Source organism: Xiphophorus couchianus, chromosome 21 (genome assembly GCF_001444195.1).
Source record: "Xiphophorus couchianus chromosome 21, X_couchianus-1.0, whole genome shotgun sequence".
In the NCBI taxonomy this organism is placed as follows: Eukaryota; Metazoa; Chordata; class Actinopteri; order Cyprinodontiformes; family Poeciliidae; genus Xiphophorus; species Xiphophorus couchianus.
Window position 1 is genome coordinate 21,695,907 of NC_040248.1, and position 18,960 is coordinate 21,714,866.

The 18,960-nt window shown below is 40.4% G+C and overlaps 2 protein-coding genes across 6 annotated transcripts; both read right to left on the reverse strand.

The window, feature by feature from the left end:
* Positions 1-272: 272 nt before the first annotated feature.
* Positions 273-10,587, reverse strand: LOC114137233 (uncharacterized). Its single transcript, XM_028005863.1, has 7 exons — positions 10,582-10,587; positions 4,179-4,483; positions 3,848-4,102; positions 3,687-3,722; positions 1,749-1,833; positions 671-710; positions 273-514 (listed from the first exon to the last, which is right to left on the reverse strand). The coding sequence occupies exons 2-7, from the start codon at positions 4,456-4,458 to the stop codon at positions 497-499; spliced, it is 714 nt and encodes a 237-aa protein (XP_027861664.1). The 5' UTR covers positions 4,459-4,483; positions 10,582-10,587; the 3' UTR covers positions 273-496.
* On the reverse strand, positions 8,220-17,343 carry LOC114137230 (sialic acid-binding Ig-like lectin 7). 5 transcript variants are annotated; one of them, XR_003593960.1, is made up of 10 exons: positions 16,992-17,337; positions 16,711-16,760; positions 15,227-15,340; positions 14,652-15,038; positions 12,282-12,584; positions 11,739-11,993; positions 11,581-11,616; positions 9,312-9,396; positions 8,577-8,670; positions 8,220-8,475 (listed from the first exon to the last, which is right to left on the reverse strand). XR_003593960.1 is itself a non-coding variant. In XM_028005860.1 (10 exons), the coding sequence occupies exons 3-9, from the start codon at positions 15,309-15,311 to the stop codon at positions 8,640-8,642; spliced, it is 1,182 nt and encodes a 393-aa protein (XP_027861661.1). In that variant the 5' UTR covers positions 15,312-15,314; positions 16,711-16,760; positions 16,992-17,337; the 3' UTR covers positions 8,220-8,475; positions 8,631-8,639. The 5 variants fall into 5 exon arrangements, 2 of the variants coding, with proteins under 2 accessions (XP_027861661.1, XP_027861662.1); XR_003593959.1 differs by having other exon boundaries at positions 15,227-15,311; positions 16,992-17,336; XR_003593958.1 differs by having other exon boundaries at positions 15,227-15,314; positions 16,992-17,335.
* Positions 17,344-18,960: the final 1,617 nt, after the last annotated feature.

The window sequence follows — 18,960 nt, forward strand, 5'->3', positions numbered from 1 at the left end:
TGCATAACTTTTTAGAGCAACCCCATAAATACCATAAATAGATCAATTAGACCAATTGCAGCTATCATTATTGCAAAGAAAGGCCAGAGCTTCGGGTGTGCTAGATTAGAGATCCCAATTATATGACAATTAGCAGTAAAATCCTAATGTTTTTTTTTTATTTATATGAAACTAACGTCCAACAGACAGAAAGTGTCTTTATAAGCTTCCAATAGCAATTAGCAGCAAGACCCTAATGAAACCAGGTTTTCAGACATCTTACAGACAGAAAGTGTCTTTATCCAAAGAGGTCAATGTTTATTCTCTTGTGTGTTGATGACCTCTGGGCAGTCAGACTCTGCTGAGCTGCTTTGTCTTAGAGATCTGGAGATCTGTGTGTACGTCGTCTCCTGTCGCCGTCTGCCGCTATGCATGGAGGAAGCTGTTTTATCAAGAAGTTTAGATCCTCATGTTAAACAGCTCCCTCAGTGGTACTGGCTCACAATTCAAGGCCCAGTTAGTCACTAAGTGGAGTCTGTGGGAAGTTAGAAGAGAAAACAGAAATATAAAAAACAGATAAACCAGTCATGGTTACCAACAGGTGATTTTGACTAATTTAAAGAGCATATTGATACATCGTTTGTTCATGATGATTTTTTTTGTAATCAGGACAGTGTAGTACTACACCTACATTGACTTGTGTTGGGGTTGGACTTTTGACCTTTACAAACCTGGAAGAAATAATAGAACAGTGAGAATAATTATTGTGTTTCATGACACAAGACAGGAACAAGTTCTGGAATTAGTAGTAAGTGAGTCTGTAGGATGCAGATAGATATTTTTACACATAAGAAGTTCAAGTACTACAGAGCTTCCGGAAAATATTCACAGCGATTCATTTTTTCGTATGTGCAGCATTATTTCAAATTGTATTAAATCAATCTCTTTCCTCAAAATTCTCCACACCAATGCGTCATTATGACAATGTTGAAAAAAATAAGAATCAGAAACAGAATCAAAATTAGTTTTCAGCATATATTCTGGATTGACGATTGCACATTTTTTAAAATTGATAAATGATATTTTGCACATTTGTTGACAACTGTTTTCATTTTATGTCTTTTTCCTCAATAAAATTCCACTAAATGGAGCCAAGAAGATACAATTGAGCTCATTTTCTATTTGTTGTTGTCATTCCATTGTGTGGACAATGATACATTTTGATGATACACAGAGTAAATGTCATGACAACAGGCTACGTGACATGCAGAAATGTCATACAGTAGAAATCAGAATTTTAATTACACCAGATTCTCTTTTGAGGTGAAAAACTATTTAACACACTTTTGGGTACATTTGGCTAAATTGAGCCAAAATTCCAGCTTGGCTTGACACAGTGCTCACTAAAACCTCTGTGGAACAAATGCTTCAACTGATTTATTTGGTACAATTGTTCTCAAACTGTGAAAGCATGAAATATGAGGCTATTCCAATGTTTTTATTGGATTTTGCACTGTTAATTTAGAAATTAACTGTGCAAATAATTATTATTTATTTCAACAAACATAAATTCAACAATTAAAAAAAATATATTATTAATTTGCACAAAACTTTTTTCGCCTCCCGTTGTCATACTGAGGGATTTGTGTGTAGAAATTTTTAGGAAAGAAACTAATTTAATGCAATCAGGAGTAAGAAAGTAATAAACAAAACGTAGACACAGTTAAGTGCTGGGAGTAGTTTCCAGGTGTACAAGTTCACACACTCACCACATGATGATTTTGAGCAGGCAGACAACTATGAAAATGCTGACTGCTACAACAACTGAAATCTGAATTTGAGAACTCTCGGCTCCTGGGAAAATAAGAAGCGAAAAAACTGAAGACAGACATTTCTGACGTTAAGCATTAGAAAAACAACTTCTTACACCATCGTAAATATGTTCCTTGATAACCATATACTTGTATAACAAGGTAAAACATGACTTGCAAGCAAAAAGTTAGCTTTTTGTTGTATAACTACAAACCTCAACAGTTTGCCTTTACCGTGATGTTGAATATAAAATACGAGAAGTATGGAGCAAATAGAGGCTGACCAAAACTACATTTAATTTATTGTTTTTTTTGTTTTTGTTTTTGCTGAATCAGACAAAAAAATCTTTTTGACTTCAAGACGGATACCAGATGGCAATAAAAGTCCAAAACGAAAAAACAACAGGGTGTTCGGAGGGGGCTTCGGAATGACAGCCAGATACTGATGTGTGTCGACAAAGAAGTTGAGAGACAAAGGAGCAGAGAGTCTGATGATGCTGCTCATCAGAAACCTTGGAGGATGCCAGTGACGGAGGATCCTGTAGTCCTGAGGTCAGCCTTGTGGTGAAGGAATCCACAAAGAGAATTCGACTGATGGAATGCAGAAAGAGGATCTGGATGTCTGCCTTTCGGCCAGTGGCACCCAAAGGCTTGACGATCCTATTAGTCAGGAGGCCGAAAGCAGAGGAGGAGCTTGAAAGCTTGGGAGCCAGCATTGGCTAAAGAACTTTAAAGCCATCCCATTGAGACATGGGGATGTCTTTGACCCATTGCTGAGGCCTGGTCGTTGAGGACCCACAATAAAGCCCTGGGGACAGCGGCGGGTTGACCTGGACCCTCTTGGAGACAGAGTCACTGTGGAGATCAGGAGACTGAGTAGCCTGGAACTGAGGAGCTAACTCCACAGAAGCTGTTGCTGTGGATATGACTGACACTGGAGCTGATGGATCAACTGCTAGTGTATCTCTGGGGCGAGGAACTGGTTTTAAAGTCTGTATGCGTGGAGCTAGCTGAGGATCATGTAGATGGTGACACAGACAAGAGGAGCAATGGATGAGGGTCCCATGGAGGCAGGTTGGGCAACGACCACCTCTGGCCAGGCAGCGGCCCGACCCACTGGAGAAGCTGTGAAGCATTGGGCCGACCCACCAGAGAGACTGCGGAGCCGTCCTTGCGTCTGTGGCTGTGGAGTTTGGATGGAGATGACAATGGAACAGAGAACCAGAGGTAGGAGACGGAGAAACCAAAGGTGAAAACTGGGAAAGAGCAACAGAAATTGTGGAGGAGGGAAAAAGGGCAAAAGACTGGGAGTTCTGTGTTAGGTGGAGGTGGCTTGCCAGCCATTTCTGCCAGAGCTGCCTGATGGTGTCACTCCACCTCCTCCCACAACTCCATTAAGTTCAGGGCACGGATTATAAATCCGAGTGGACAGGATGGCAGGGAACAGATAGGAAAAATAATGGGAGTAGATGAGAGGAACTGGCGAGGAGTGATTGAGAATAAGGTGCTTTAGTGCTGGGAGGTAGAATGCTAAACAAAAGACCCGAGTTGATGAGCTACCTGATTGAAGGTGTGAGGGGAGAGACCAAAGGCAGACTGAGGAGAGGGAGATTTAGAGAGGGGGGACGTGGCACAGAGGTCGTGGGAGAGTACACAGGGAACTAGGAAATAAATCTAACACTAAAGAATAATTAGACACACGAAATAAACTAGTATAACTAAGAAAGGACTAATCCAGATAAGTCTGGATCTTATTTTGATCCAGACTAACTGGATCAACATAATAAACTAACAAGGAAAAATAATGAAACTAAAATCAAATCAAACTCCAAAACAGCTCAACAACCCAAGTTCCTAACAGTGAACAGAAAATTCTTCAGAGAAATAGCTGGTTACCTTTTCTTTCAACGACTTTATGAGTCGGCTCAATCCCTGAATGGAGAAAAAATAAAAGCTGAATCAATGTGATTGTTTAAATCTGTTTTCATCTGCAACATTTAAATGACTTGATTTGGTGACTCAGTCACAGTAGCATCCTCCCAAAAATCTCTATTTACCTTTTTCTTTTACAGTCAAATGAATCTCTGGAGATGTCTGACTGCCAACATCATTCATGGCCGCACAGTAATAAGCTTCTTCCTCAGTGACATGGAGTCCATAATTTTCTCCTTCACCTACTTTCAAGGCTCCATTTGAGGTTTTCTTGAACCAGGTGAAGATGCTGACGGGAGGATTGGCTCTGCTGGAACAACGCAGCTTCACCCAGTTAGCTACTGATGAACTGATGGATGCTGAGGTTTCTTTGGGACCATCTGAGGAAAATGCAGCAAACCTCCAGATTATTGACGAGAACCAGCTGAACCATGATGTTCTGGTGGAATTACTTACAGGAAAAACTGAGAGTGAATTTTGTCTTTGCTCCCTTATTGGATTTCTTGTTATGTTTTCCTGCATTCACAGGATATCTGGCAGAGCAGATGATGTTGTATCCATCATATCTGTACGACAGAGTGATGTTCTGCTGGATTGTAGTTGTAAACGTTCCATCTTTGTTCCTCTCCATCTGTCTGTGAGGGTTTGGTTGGAGGTTCCAGGTGAGTCCAGGAGGTGATTGTGGACAGGGAGTGAGAGCTGAGCACGTTACGGTGACAGAGTTCTTCTCCTTCATGTCACCTGAGATTTCAATCTTGGGTCTCCAAGCAGAATCTGTGTTTTCACATCACACACATTTTACACAGTGAGATACAGCAGACTGACTCCACTTTAGACACTTGTTGAGCAAAGCAAAATGACGGATGTTAAATATGATGGACATTGAAAGATAAAGTTAGATAAAATATCCACTTTGCGTTCACAAACTGCTTTCTTCAACTCTGGTCTCTGACCCTGCTGTCCAGAAGATGTGTAATTTTGCAGTGAAGAATCAATTCATGGAGTTCGTTTTACATCCAAAATGCATCATAATTCATTTTCTCTACATCTGAATGTCAAATATTGATGAAATCAAAAGGCTCTCACCTCTAATTATTAAAAGAACAGGATCACAGACAGCAAACGATCTGAACAGCCCACTCTCAATACTGAAGAAGTAACGGTCTGTATGACTTGGACGTATATTAGAAAACACAGTTGTGCAGTTTTTCTCACTCAGATTTCCAATCATTTGCATTTCATATTTGTTTTTTGACCAACTGCTGTTGTAAACCACAAGACGTGGATAACTGGCAACCCAGACTGTAGATCTTATCCAAATTCCAGATGTTTTCATTCTGCCGTCAACCGTCATTTCCTTGTGGTCAGTAAAGCTACATGGAATTAGCAAACAGGATCCACTCAGAGCGTCAACATGCTTTGGCGCAGTAATGTTGATTCCCATGTGGGTCGACTGACATCCAGTCTGAACTCCTGTAAAAGTAGAGTAAAGATGGACACAATGTGAAGCAAAATGGTCAAGAAGAGACATTTTCTGACCCTAACCTGCAGCCTGCTACATGTGGAGCATTTAAACAAAATCAGGATCTATTTCTTGGGACTAGAAAAATATATGCTTCCAGTAATGCGACCTGTATCTGATCTTTTCATGACAGTCTGAACAGCACAGGTTGGATTCTTTTCGAATGTGACCCAGGCCACTTGGGTATCCGATTCAAATGTCATCCAACCTGAATGTCATTGATAGACAAAAGACACTATTATATATATGCACAAGCAGGAAGAAAAACAACAATCATGACGGACTATAATGAGGATTAAGTTGTTAATATGCCGCTCCCGTCGGACAACATCAAATAGTGATTGGCAAAACACTGAGAATGCTGACGTTATTGCGCCCTCTACTGCACATGCGGGACACTTTCAGGTCGTTTGCCCGTTCACACTGGAGAACACAGACAAGTCGCATATATTTGGAAATGTGAAAAGTCACAGCAAAAAAACCCAACAATTTGACAAAAAAAAAAAAAAAAATTGGAATTGGGTCATTTCAGGCTGCAGTGTGAATGCAGCCTAACAGCTCACCTGGAAGAAGGAAGACACTCAGTAACACGCTGACTGTCAGCAAGTTCTCAGAGAGGGCTGCCATTACTCTGTTATATCCCTCCATCGGCTCACAGAGACAAGATGAAAGAAAACCGTCAGTTTAAATAAAAGCGGATAATTAATTGAAATATCAAGTTATGTCAGAGAAATATCACATTTAAAACAAAATGCATAAAAAAAAGTAAAACAAAAATTATCAAAATTCTGGCATTACACAATTAGTTAAAATTAGTAGAATAATAAGGCTGTATAATTTCTGATCATATATCAGTATTTGACAAATTTATGTCATTAATCCATATAACCAATCTTATCATTGACAAAAATAGCATATATTTCACATTCAAAGACTATCACACTATTGGTAAATGAAACATTACTTTTTATCAAAAATTAAAACATACCTAATGAAATAAAAAGTTAAGCAAGTGGTTAAGATCAGTCCAGCAGCTTCTGCCCCCTACAGATTAAAAGAAAATCCAATAAATAATCATAAACAGTCCCCACTACACAGCAATGGCTCCCAATGAACAGTTGACAGCAGTTAACAGTTGTAAAATTAAACACAGCAAAAAATAACATTAATTATGATACCTGTTAAAAACATATACAAAACATGGCAAAATACACATGAAAGCCTGTATTTAGTTAAGTTAGTCTGAAATAAATGCTAAAATATAACACTTGTAAAAAAAAACACAGAACTGATCCTCATACATACCACAGTTTCAGACGGCAACAGAAAAAGGGAATGATCCCAGTTACTGGTTTCTACGGTAACCACTAAGTGTCAAGGGTAACATAACTTATATAGAAGAATAGAATGTACTTTATTGATCCCCAAGGGGAAATTGCTTATTAGTTGACAAGCTACTCCATCTAAATACTCCATTAAATATTAATAATACAAATATAACCATAATAGATAAAAGGAAGGTGGCTTCCTCCTCCTTCAGAGTGACGCAAGTAATTCAATAAAAATAAATAAATAAACTAACAAGCATGTACATGCAAATATGTTAAATCTATAAATAATCTATAAATGAGTGCAGAGAAAATTAGATTTAAGTTACTAAGAGTTGGGCGTTGCAAAGTCTGATGACATTGAGCAGCAGGTGGTTCAGCCCACACCGTGTGACAAAGTTGTGCATCAGCATTGTCCTCAGTCTCATCACCTTCACTGATACAACCAACCATAACCGAGTCATCTGAGAACCTCTGGAGATGAAAGGTCTCAGTGCAATAGCTGAAGTCTAATGTTTGAAGAGGAAGGGAGAAAGGACAGTCCCTTGTGGAGCCCCTGTGGTGCTAACAACACTGTCTGACCCACAGGGTCACAGGCCCACAAAGTGTGATCTACCAGTTAGATAGTCCACAATCCGGAACTATCTAACTAACAGGTGGAACTTGGGGATCCACCTGAAATGGCGTCTTCTCACTGAGTAGAACCGGACGGATGGTGTTGGATGCACTGGAGAAGTCAAAAAACATCATTCTCACCATCGTCGCCGGTTGGTCCAGGTGAGTATATACACGGTTGAGCAGGAAGATGATGGCGTCCTCAACTCCAAGTTTGGGTTGGTAGGCAAACTGCAAGGGGCCCAAAGTGTGATTGTACCAGGGGTTAGAGCTGCGCCGGGACGAGTCTCTCCAGGGACTTCATGATTTTGGAGGTCAGTGCTACAGGCCTGTAATCCTTGGAATCACAAGGATGCTGCATTTTTGGCACCAGAACAATGCAGGATTGTTTTTTACATCACAGAGACCCTCTGAAGGCACAGGCTCATGTTGAGGATATGCTGGAGGACTACACAGACGTTGATAGCACAGGGGTGGAGCACTCTCTGGCTCACACTACTAGGGCCAAATTAGAAAATCAGTTCATATATTAAATGTTTTTTCACCATTTTGTTGGCAACATACAGACGGGAGGAACATGCTACCATCGAATGGCAGCCAGCGCAGTTAGGGAGAGGTCGCGCAGTCCAAGGTGAGGCTCAGCTCGCTGCTGCCTCACCACCTGCGCTTCCGAGCATTTGAACGGGAAATCCTGTGTTCAGACTGAAAATGTGTGCTCTTGGATTATGGCATACAAATTCCACCAACTGAGCGGAGAGCTTGGCAATCATTCCAAGTTTTGAAAAGAAAGACAGGAAGTCCTGCTTTCGAAATTAAAATGTAAGCAAAAGTATTAAAAGTTTTGAGAACAAAAGACATGAAATCCTGCTTTCAGACTGAAAATTTGTGCTCTTTGATTATGGCAGAAAAAAAAAATCCTCCATACCAATGTGACTATCATTATTACAAAGGCCAATGTTTTGGTTGTGATAAAATGAAGCTTCCAATAGCAATTAGCAGCAAGACCCTAATGAAACCAGGTTTTCAGACATCTTACAGACAGAAAGTGTCTTTATCCAAAGAGGTCAATGTTTATTCTCTTGTGTGTTGATGACCTCTGGGCAGTCAGACTCTGCTGAGCTGCTTTGTCTTAGAGATCTGGAGATCTGTGTGTACGTCGTCTCCTGTCGCCGTCTGCCGCTATGCATGGAGGAAGCTGTTTTATCAAGAAGTTTAGATCCTCATGTTAAACAGCTCCCTCAGTGGTACTGGCTCACAATTCAAGGCCCAGTTAGTCACTAAGTGGAGTCTGTGGGAAGTTAGAAGAGAAAACAGAAATATAAAAAATCAGATAAAACAGTCATGGTTACCAACAGGTGATTTTGACTAATTTATAGAGCATATTGTTACATCGTTTGTTTGGGGAGATTTTCTATCATGAGAACAGTGTGGAACTCCACCTACACCGAGCTGTTATGGAGTTTGGGGTCTCTTCCTGTGAAGCCTGGAAGAAATTACAGAGCAGTCAGAATTATTGTTGTGTTTTGTGATATGGGAGAAGAACCAGTTCTGAAATTAGATGTTTTTGGAGCTATTTTTGGAGTAGCTGCAGTTGGAAAAAATATCTTATACTCAGAAAAGTGAGCAATAACCTACACCATTTATATATTTACAGCCTGGAGGAAGTTTGACCAGACAGGACCAAGCGTCCTAGTACTTCAGCAGAGCCTTTATTTTCTCTTCTTTCAATTAAGAAGTCTAATCGAATTACCATTATGGACAATTTTTCAGACAATTACAATAAAGGTTCCACTTGAAAAGTATTTAAGGTTTTACTTTTACACAAGTACCAGCATTGTTATATTTAAACCCTATAACTGTGGAGCTATTCTTGATTTATTTTGCTCTGCATTTACTTATGTGAACACTTTGAGTTTTAATTTTGTTGAATTTTTCAGAATTTGCGCAATACTTTTTTTGTCACACATCATCATAATGGGGGATTTCTGTGTAGAATCTTTAGAAAAGAAATAATTTAGTACATTTAGGACTAAGAAAGTACTGAACCAAATGAAGGAACAGTTAAAAGCCTGTAATAGGCTTAACTACACTTCTAAGTACACATACTCAAATTCTCATACTCACCAAATGATGATTTTGAACACGCAGAAAAGCATTATAATCCCTAATACTGTCAGAATTGGAATATGAACTTCAGAACGCTCAATTCCTGGGAAAATAAGAAATGAAAAAGAAAAACAAAACTGAATACACGCAAGATATAACAGCAACATGGCGGACTCAACCTTCCAGATCAACGGTCTTCACTTATTCTGAGCGGACCACGACCATTGGAGACCAGGGAGGAGGTCTCTGTATGTACGTTGAATGAAAGTTGATGTACGAACTGTGGAGTGGTAAAAAACTGCTGCTCTGAGGTGATAAAACTTATGACAGTGAAATGTCTTCCGTATTCTCTGCCTCTGGAGTTTACAGCATGTTCCTCACCATTGTTTACATTCCGCAGGTTATTAAAGGCAACAAACCATTGAAGGAGCTACATAACACCATTAGGTCACTGCAGGTAAAGCACCCAGAGAAGTTTTACGTGGTTGCAGGGGACTTTAATCATCTGAAACTGGCGTACAGTCAGCCCAGTTTTTTACCAGCATGTCACCCTTCCGACATGGGGAAACATGTAGGAAGGACTGTGTCACTCAGTCACTGTGTGGCCCAGGCATGCAGCCTCTGTGCTCCAAGACTGTTTTCAGTGCACAGATTGGCAGGTTTTAAAAGAGGGAGCTGCTTATGAGGGAGAGGTGGACCTGGAGGAATACACCTCCACTGCTTTGGGCTTCGAATCTAAGTGTGCTGATGATGTCACCATTACCAAGAAAGCAACCTGTTACCCAAACCAGAAACTGTGGCTGAATGCTGAGGTCAGAGCTCTACTGAAGGCCAGGGACGTTGCGCTCAGGACATTCTCATCTCATTGGTGGTCCACACAGCCCTCACCCACCTAGAGAGTATAAACTCTCACATCTGTCTGCTCTTTCTGGATTTCTCCTCGGCCTGCAACACCATCATCCTACAGACCCTGGTGCAGAAGCTCTCCTCTCTTGGACTGAGTCCCACTCTGGGGAGCTGGATTCTGGACTTCCTGACCAACAGACCTTAGACTGTCAGGGTCTACAAACCCATTTCCTCCTCCATCACCTTCAGCACTGGCTCGCCGCAGGCAGTGCACTGAGCTCCCTCCTCTTCACTCTCCTGACATATGAACGCTCGGCAAGGCACCCCAGCTTTCATATCGTGAAGTTTGCCGACGACACAGCAGAAGCGGGATGCATCACGAACAGTGGTGGAGATGGTGGTGGATTACAGAAAGGACAAGGATCCTCTTCAGCCCTTGTACATCGGAAGAGCAGCTGTGGAGGTGGTCTCCAGCTGCAGGCACCTGGGTGTGCAAATATCCACAGGCCTCAGCTAGAGTGCCAACACCTCCCATCTGGTCAGGAAGGCCCAACAGAATCTCTACTTCCTCTGGAAGCTGCAGGGAGGTGAACATGGCAACTCAGTTCTGAGGAGCTTCTATCGCTGTGTGGTGGAGAGCGTTCTCTGCACCTGCAGCACCGTGTGGCACGGCAGCTGCACTGCTGCTGAGAGGACGACTCTGCAGAGGGTGGTCAAGGCAGCACAGAGTGCTGTGGGGAGCAGCCTTTCCTCCACCTTGGACATCCACACATCACAATGCAGGAGGAGGGAGCTCCTCATCATGAAGGACTCTACCCATCCTGCACACAGTCTATTCCAGTCCTTTCCTTCAGGCAGGAGGCTGAGGAGCATCCAGAGCAAAACCACCAGGCTGAGAAACAGTTTCTTCCCTGCAGCTGACAAACTGCTGAATTCGATCTGCACTTAATTCAGCTACATTGTACTTTTTATTTATTTACACATATCTATCTATCTATCTATCTATCTATCTATCTATCTATCTATCTATCTATCTATCTATCTATCTATCTATCTATCTATCTATCTATCTATCTATCTATCTATCTATCTATCTATCAAGATAGATATATATAGATATATATATACTGTATATATATACATAGTTACTCATTGCTTATCTGGGACCACCACAAGCAAAAATTGAGAAATGATATGACAATAAAAAATTCTTGAGTCCTTATTTTAATGTTGAATCTAAAATCTGCAAATGTTAAAGCTTCAGAAAAGTATGGAGGTACTGTCGGCTCAGCAAAACTTGATTTTCCTCCTAAACTGACAGGCATCATATTTTTGTTTTATTTATTTTTTGCTGACTCAGATAAAAAAAATGAGCTAGTTTGCAACAATCAAAAAGAAAAAGTAAGTGCAGAAAAAATCTGTCAGAGGAACAGATGAGTACCTTTTCTTCCAAGACCTTCATGAGACAGCCCAATCCCTGAATGGAGAAAAAGTAAATCTGAATCAATCTGATTGCTTAAATATGTTTCCATCTGCAACTTTCAAATGATCCCTTGGTGACTCAGGATCAGTAACATCCTTCCATATTTCTCTATTTACCTATTGCTGGAAGAGTCAGACGAATCTCTGGAGATTTCTGACTACCAACATCATTCGTGGCCACACAGTAATAAGCTTCCTCCTCAGTGACATGGAGTCCATAATTTTCTCCTTCACCTACTTTCAAGGCTCCATTTGAGGTTTTCTCAAACCAGGTGAAGACGCTGACGGGAGGCTTGGCTCTGCTGGAGCAACGCAGCTCCACCCATCTACCTTTTGTTAAAGTGATGGATACTGAGGTGTTCTTGGGAGAATCTGAGGAAAATGTGACACACCTTAAGCTTATTGACGAGAACCAGATGAACCATGATGTTCTGACAGGATCATTTACAGCAGAGGTGTCGAAAGTCGGGCCTGGAGGGCCGGCATCGTTGCATGTTGTAGTTCTCTCGCTCGTGGTAGTAACAACCTTTTCAGCATGTCAATGTTCTCCCTAGGCCTTCTAATGAGCCATCATTTGACCCAGGTGCATTATGTCAGGGACAGAAGTAAAACATGCAGGATCCCGGCCCCCCAGGACCGACTTTGGCATCACTGACTTACAGGAAACACTGAGAGTCACATCTGTATCTGCTGACTTGTGTTTTCCTCCATCCACAGGATATATGGCAAAGCAGGTGATGTTGTATCCATCGTGGATCTCTGACAGAGTGATGTTCTGCTGGATTGTAGTTGTAAACGTTCCATCTTTGTTCCTCTCCATCTGTCTGTGAGGGTTTGGTTGGAGGTTCAAGGTGAGTCCAGGAGGTGATTGTGGACAGGGAGTGAGAGCTGAGCACGTTACGGTGACAGAGTTCTTCTCCTTCATGTCACCTGAGATTTCAATCCTGGGGCTCCAAGCAGAATCTGTGTTTTCACATCACACACACATTTTACACAGTGAGATACAGCAGACTGACTCCACTTTAGACATGTGGAGCATAACAAGATGGCAGATGATAAAGAAAAACTCACATTGAAAAATAAAATTAGATAAAACATCCACTTTTACATTGACAAGCTGCTTTCTTTAACTCTGGACTCTGACTCTGTTGATGACCCTACACAGTAGACGTTTAGCTTTACAGTGAAGACTCAGTTTATGGAGTTTGTCATCAAAATTCATTTTCTCTTGATAAAAAAACATTTGTTGTCAGACTAGAAAGTTTTCTTAGTAAACATCATCTACTGACTGAAAGTCAGTATGGATTTAGGTCACAAAGATCCACAGCAATGGCAGTTATGCATTTAATGGAAGAGGTGACCAGTGCTTTAGATAAAAAGAAACATGCTGTTGGGGTATTTATTGATTTGAAAAAAGCATTTGACACAATTGATCATGATATACTACTCAGAAAACTTGAGTGTTATGGTCTAAGAGGAGTAGTGTTGCACTGGATGAAAAATTATCTCAGCAATAGGCAACAATTTGTGCAGTTGGGTAATTTCCAATCCTCATGCTTGGATATTGTTTGTGGTGTCCCTCAGGGCTCGGTATTGGGGCCAAAATTGTTTATTTTGTATATAAATGACATATGTAAGGTATCTAAGAGATTTAACTTTGTACTATTTGCTGATGACTCAACCATCTTTGGCACGGGTGAAGATTTAAGAAAGATGTTGTTTGAAATGAATCAAGACTTATGTAAACTGAAGGAGTGGTTTAATATTAACAAATTGTCACTAAATTTAGATAAAACAAAGTTTATGTTGTTCGGTAAGTGTAAAGAGAAGAGTGATTTAATAATACAAATTGATAATATGATTGTGGAGAGAGTGACTGAAATTAGGTTTTTGGGAGTACTGATTCAAAACAAGATCTGTTGGAAACCTCATATAAGATATGTCCAATCTAAATTGGTAAGAAGTATTGCAGTCCTTGCTAATGCTAGAAAATATTTAAACTCCTCTGCCCTATACATTCTGTACTACTCACTTATTTTACCTTACCTAAGTTACTGTGTGGAAATTTGGGGCAACACTTACAGAACGTTACTACAACCATTATGCACATTACAAAAAAGAGCCATTCGCTTAGTTCATAAGGTTGATTTTTACTGTCATACCCACAATCTATTTATAGATTCTTATTTATTGAAGTTCACTGATTTAGTAGAGTTTCAAACTGCACAGATTATGTTTAAAGTCAGAAATAAAATATTGCCAGAAAAGATTCAACAATTATTTTCCGATAGAGTGGGGGGATATGACTATAGAGAAAACCTTAACTTCAGAACTTTGAAGGCTCGTACAACAATGAAAACATTGTGCATTTCGGGGGTTGGTGTGAGGATCTGGAATAAACTCTCTGAAGAGCTGAAGCAAAGTCCAAGTATGAGACATTTTAAGAAAGGTCTCAAGGCAGCTATTATTCAAAGTTATAAGGAAGAACAAGGGGGATAATCCTGGTTGGGAACCAAAACTTTAGGTAGGATGTCATCAAGTAGGTGGCATGTCGGCGCAGGTGTGGGTAAATATATAAAGGTATGAAAATAACAGTGTATTTTGTCTATAAGCAAATGGGTGTGTATATGGGTGTATGTACGTATATATGTTTGTATATGTAAATATATATATATGCATGTGTACAGATGTGTATGTGTGTGTATGCACTATTTTCATCTAGCTGAGGAAATCTTATTATACTTATTATTTCCTTTGTCAGAAAGGATATCGGACATTGAAAATACTGTGATAAATTACAGCTGGAAAAGGGGTATGACTACATAAGTTATACTTCAGCATACTCCTTTTCAGACTCATAATCACCGATGTGATGTGTTTTTTTTTATTGTTTTTTTTTTGTTTGTTTCTTTTTTAAAAGAAATATATTATGTACTTTGTGTCGTTTACACTGTCGGTGAAAGGTTTGTCTGAAATAAACTAAACTAAACTAAACTAAATGTCACATACATAAAAACAAAATGCTCTCACCTTTAACTGTTACTTGAATAGGATCACAGGTAGCAAATGATCTGAACGGCCCGCTTTCAACTCTGAAGTAGTATGTACCTCCATACTCTTTAACCATTTTAGAAAACACAGTTGTGCAGTTTCTCTCACTCAGACTTCCAATTATGTTGATTCCATATTTGCTTTCTGACCAACTGGTGTTGTAAACTATATTCCTTGGAAAAGAAACAATGTAGATTGACGTTTTTATCCAGATTCCAAATGTTTTTCTTCTGCTGTCAAACTTCATGATCTTGTCGTCAGTAAAGCTACATGGAATTAGCAAACAGGATCCACTCAGAGCGTCAACATGCTTTGGCGCAGTAATGTTGATTCCCATGTGAGTCGAATGACATGCAGTCTGAATTCCTGTAAAAGTAGAATAAAGATGGACACAATGTGAAGCAAAATGGCCATGAAGAGAAGTTTCCTGACCTGTAAACTGCAGCCTGTTACAGGTAGAGCATTAAAACAAAACAGGATCTATTTCTGGGGACTGGAAAAATAAATGCTTCCAGTAATGTCTCCAAATGAAAGTGAGAGAGGCAACAGCTCACCTGGAAGAAAAAAGACACTCAGCAACATGCTGACTGTCAGCAAGTTCTCAGACAGGGCTGCCATCACTCTCTTACATCCCTCCATCAGCTCACAGAGACAAGACGAAAGAAAAGCTTCAGTTTAAATAAAGGCGGATAATTAAATAGAATTTCAAGTTATGTCAGAGAATTGTTACATTTAAATCTTCCAAAGAAATGCATAAATAGGGCAAAACCAAAGCATCAAATTTTTGGCACTTTTACGCCATAAGGTAACATAAGTAGAATAATAATTAATGTTACTGGGACTCTATGGTCTCTGTGATCATTTATTGCTATTTGACAAATTTACCTCAGTAATCCATATAACTAATCTTATTGTGGCATAGATTCAACAAGATACTGGAAATACATTGACATGACAGCATCACTCAGTTTCTGCAGATTTGTCAGCTGCACATCAGTGATGTGAATCTCCCGTTCCACCACATCCCAAAGGTTTTCTATTGGCCTGAGATCTGGTGACTGTGGAGGCCATTTGACTTCAGTGTTCATGAAACCAGTCTGAGATGATTGGCTCTTTATGACATGGCGTGTTATCCTTCTGGAAGTAGCCATCAGAAGATGGGTACACTGAGGTCATAAAGGGATGGACATGGTCAGCAATAATTGACTGTGGCGTCGACACGATGCTCAATTGATACTAATGGGCCCAAAGTGTTCCAGGAAAATATCACCCACACCATTGCACCACCACCACCAGCCTGAACCGTTGATACAAGGCAGAAAGGATCCATGCTTTCATGTCGTTGACGCCAAATTCTGACCCTACCATCTGAATGTTGCAGCAGAAATTGAGACTCATCAGACCTGGCAACATTTTCCAATCTTCCATTGTCCAATTTTGCCTGTGCGAATTGTAGCTTCAGTTTCCTGCTCTTAGCTGACTGGAGCGGCACCCAGTATCGTCTTCTGCTGCTGTAGCCCTCAAGGTTCGACGTGTTGTGCATTCAGAGATGCTCTTCTGAGTACCTCGGTTGTAACGAGTGGTTATTTGAGCTCGAAGCAGTCTGGCCATTCGCCCCTGACCTCTGGCATCAACAAGACGTTTGTGCCCACAGAACTGTCGCTCACTAGATATTTTCTCTTTTTCAGACCATTCGCTGTGAACCCTAGAGATGGTTGTGCATGAAAATCTCAGTAGATCAGCAGTTTCTGAAATACTCAGACCAGCTCGTCTGGCACCAACAATCATGCCACGTTCAAAGTCACTTAAATCGTCTTCATTCCCCATTCTCATGCTCGGTGTGCACTGCAGCAGATCGTCTTGGCCATGTCTGCATGCCTAAATGCATTGAGTTGCTTCCATATGATTGGCTGATTTAATATTCACAATAATGAGCAGGTGGACAGGTATACCTAATAAAGTGGCCGACGAGTGTATTTAACATTCAAAGACTATCACACAAATGAAACATTATTTCGTATCAAGATTTATAACATACCTAACAGGAAAAAGGGTGAAGCTGGTGGTTCAGTCCAGCAGGGTCGGCCCCTAAAGAATAAATAAAAATTCAATAAATAACCATTAACAGTCCCGACTACAGAACAATGCTTCACTGAACAGCTGACACCAGCTAACATCAAACACAGCAGAAAATAACATTCTAATTTTTAAAACATATACAAAACATGGCAAAATTACACATGAATCACAATATGGAATTAAACTTGTCTAAAATATAATACTTTGTAAAGAAAACACAGAGCCGATCCTAGTACATACCGCAGTTACAGATGTTCAAGGGGACGAGCTGAAAGTTACCGGTTGCTCTGGTAACCACCAACTGTCGAGTAGCATAGGTTACGTTCACACTCAAAAGACCCAATTCTTCCAAAATGCCGCGTTCATTTCGCATTTCCAAATATGTGCGGCTCGTACTCCGGTGGGAACTGCAACGACCTGAAATGTCCCGCATGCGCACCAGAGGGCGCAATAACCTCCCGCGTAGAGAGTGTGCTCAGTGCTTTGTCAACCTCCATGAAAACAAGTAAAGAAGCACTGATTGTTTACGGAAATAAACGTGGATGGTGACGGTGGGGCGTATCTTTTTTTTTTTATTCCCTCCAGGGTGTCTTTCGGTGGGGCGTATCTTAGAATTTAGAAGTTGTTGTCTTACCAGAGTCAGCATATTAACAACTTAACCACCATTACAGTCCGCCATGGTTTTTTTTTTTTTTTTTTTCCCCTTCTCGTTTGCGCGTATCAGGACGCAGCGGGAATAAAAACAACAACCGAGGCAGTTGTTGTAGTGACGCATGTCGAGTGTCAATGGCGTTCAGGTTGGATGAACGTGACCTGGAGCTTGAGACTCAGGTCACATTTGAAAAGATAAGATACATATCAGATGTAGAACCACATGTCCTAGTGGCCAGGGTCGTATTTGAATAATAATAATAAGAATAATAATGATAATAATAATAATAATAATATAATCTGTGTTGTTGAGACTGTTATGAAAAGACCACACAGGTCGCATTAAGACAAAAAAAAAAAAAAAATCAGAATTGGGTCACTTCAGGCTGCAGTGTGAACGTAGCCATAACAAGTCTTATATAGCAATAAATGTCGGGAGAAAATGAAATTTTGGCTAAACAAAATTATTTTAAAGGAAAAATCAAATAATTTTGACAAACCTCACAACTAGAAGAACATCAAAATTAGGACGGTCTCCATCAATGCTTTAAAGCATGCGGTTAATATGAAATAAATGAATGCGTTAATATTACATAACACTTTACATAATGCAGATTAATCAAACTACCTGTTTAGATCTAAAAGCCTCTCTCCTGCAGATTTTCTATTTTGCAGAAGAATGTTAGGGGGAGCGACGAACGACAGCGAATGGTGAAAGTTTCCCATCACTGCAGACAGCAACACACGTTGAACCTATTTCAACATGCTGGCAGACATGTGCACATCTACATGTATGAGCTCAAAATTTCACATGCATGAATTACGCCAGTCGCCGCTTGGCTGGATGAGGACATGCGACTGTCTCCTAATTATCTTACGAGGAAATGAATGGAGAGGGATATTTCTGAATGAACGTTTGAAACCTTCCTGAATATAAAAACCCGGAAAACTGAGAATCTTCAAACATGTTTGGTTTGAGACAAAAAAAAAAACAAAAACATTTTCTGAAGCTTTTTAAAATAACGTTCATGGTCATGGGCAGTTGCCCAGGGTGGCATCAGAAAGTGGTGGGGCAACCAAGAAAAAGAAAATAAAATATACTGTATCTACTAGTTGTCCCCTCAGCAAGTTTGCTACTATGTATGTTTTTATGGAGCAAGTTTCCATTAGTTGCTGTTGAGAAAATCCAAATAAATCAGATAATTGCTTGAATTGTGATTGGCTGGAGTGTGGCAGGAGGAGGGATTTGCCCAGGGCACCATTCCTGCCCACAACTGGCATGCGTTTACTTCCTCCAGGCTGGATCCTCCAGAGGATCTGAAAGCTCACTCCATCACAGGGATTTCATCCTCAACAGCTCTGCTTGGAGGGATGTCTGTGGAGGACAGAATGATTATTCTCATTGCGTTTTAATATTTGTTTCAGCCTTGGGTGTTACGCAGGGTGACATAAGGTGGTTTATCAGTCACGATTGGTGTCTTCTGTTGTAATTGATTAAACCTGCCAGTTCCCCCCCACCCCCTGTGTTGTGTCTGTAGCACACCAAGGGGTCTCTTCT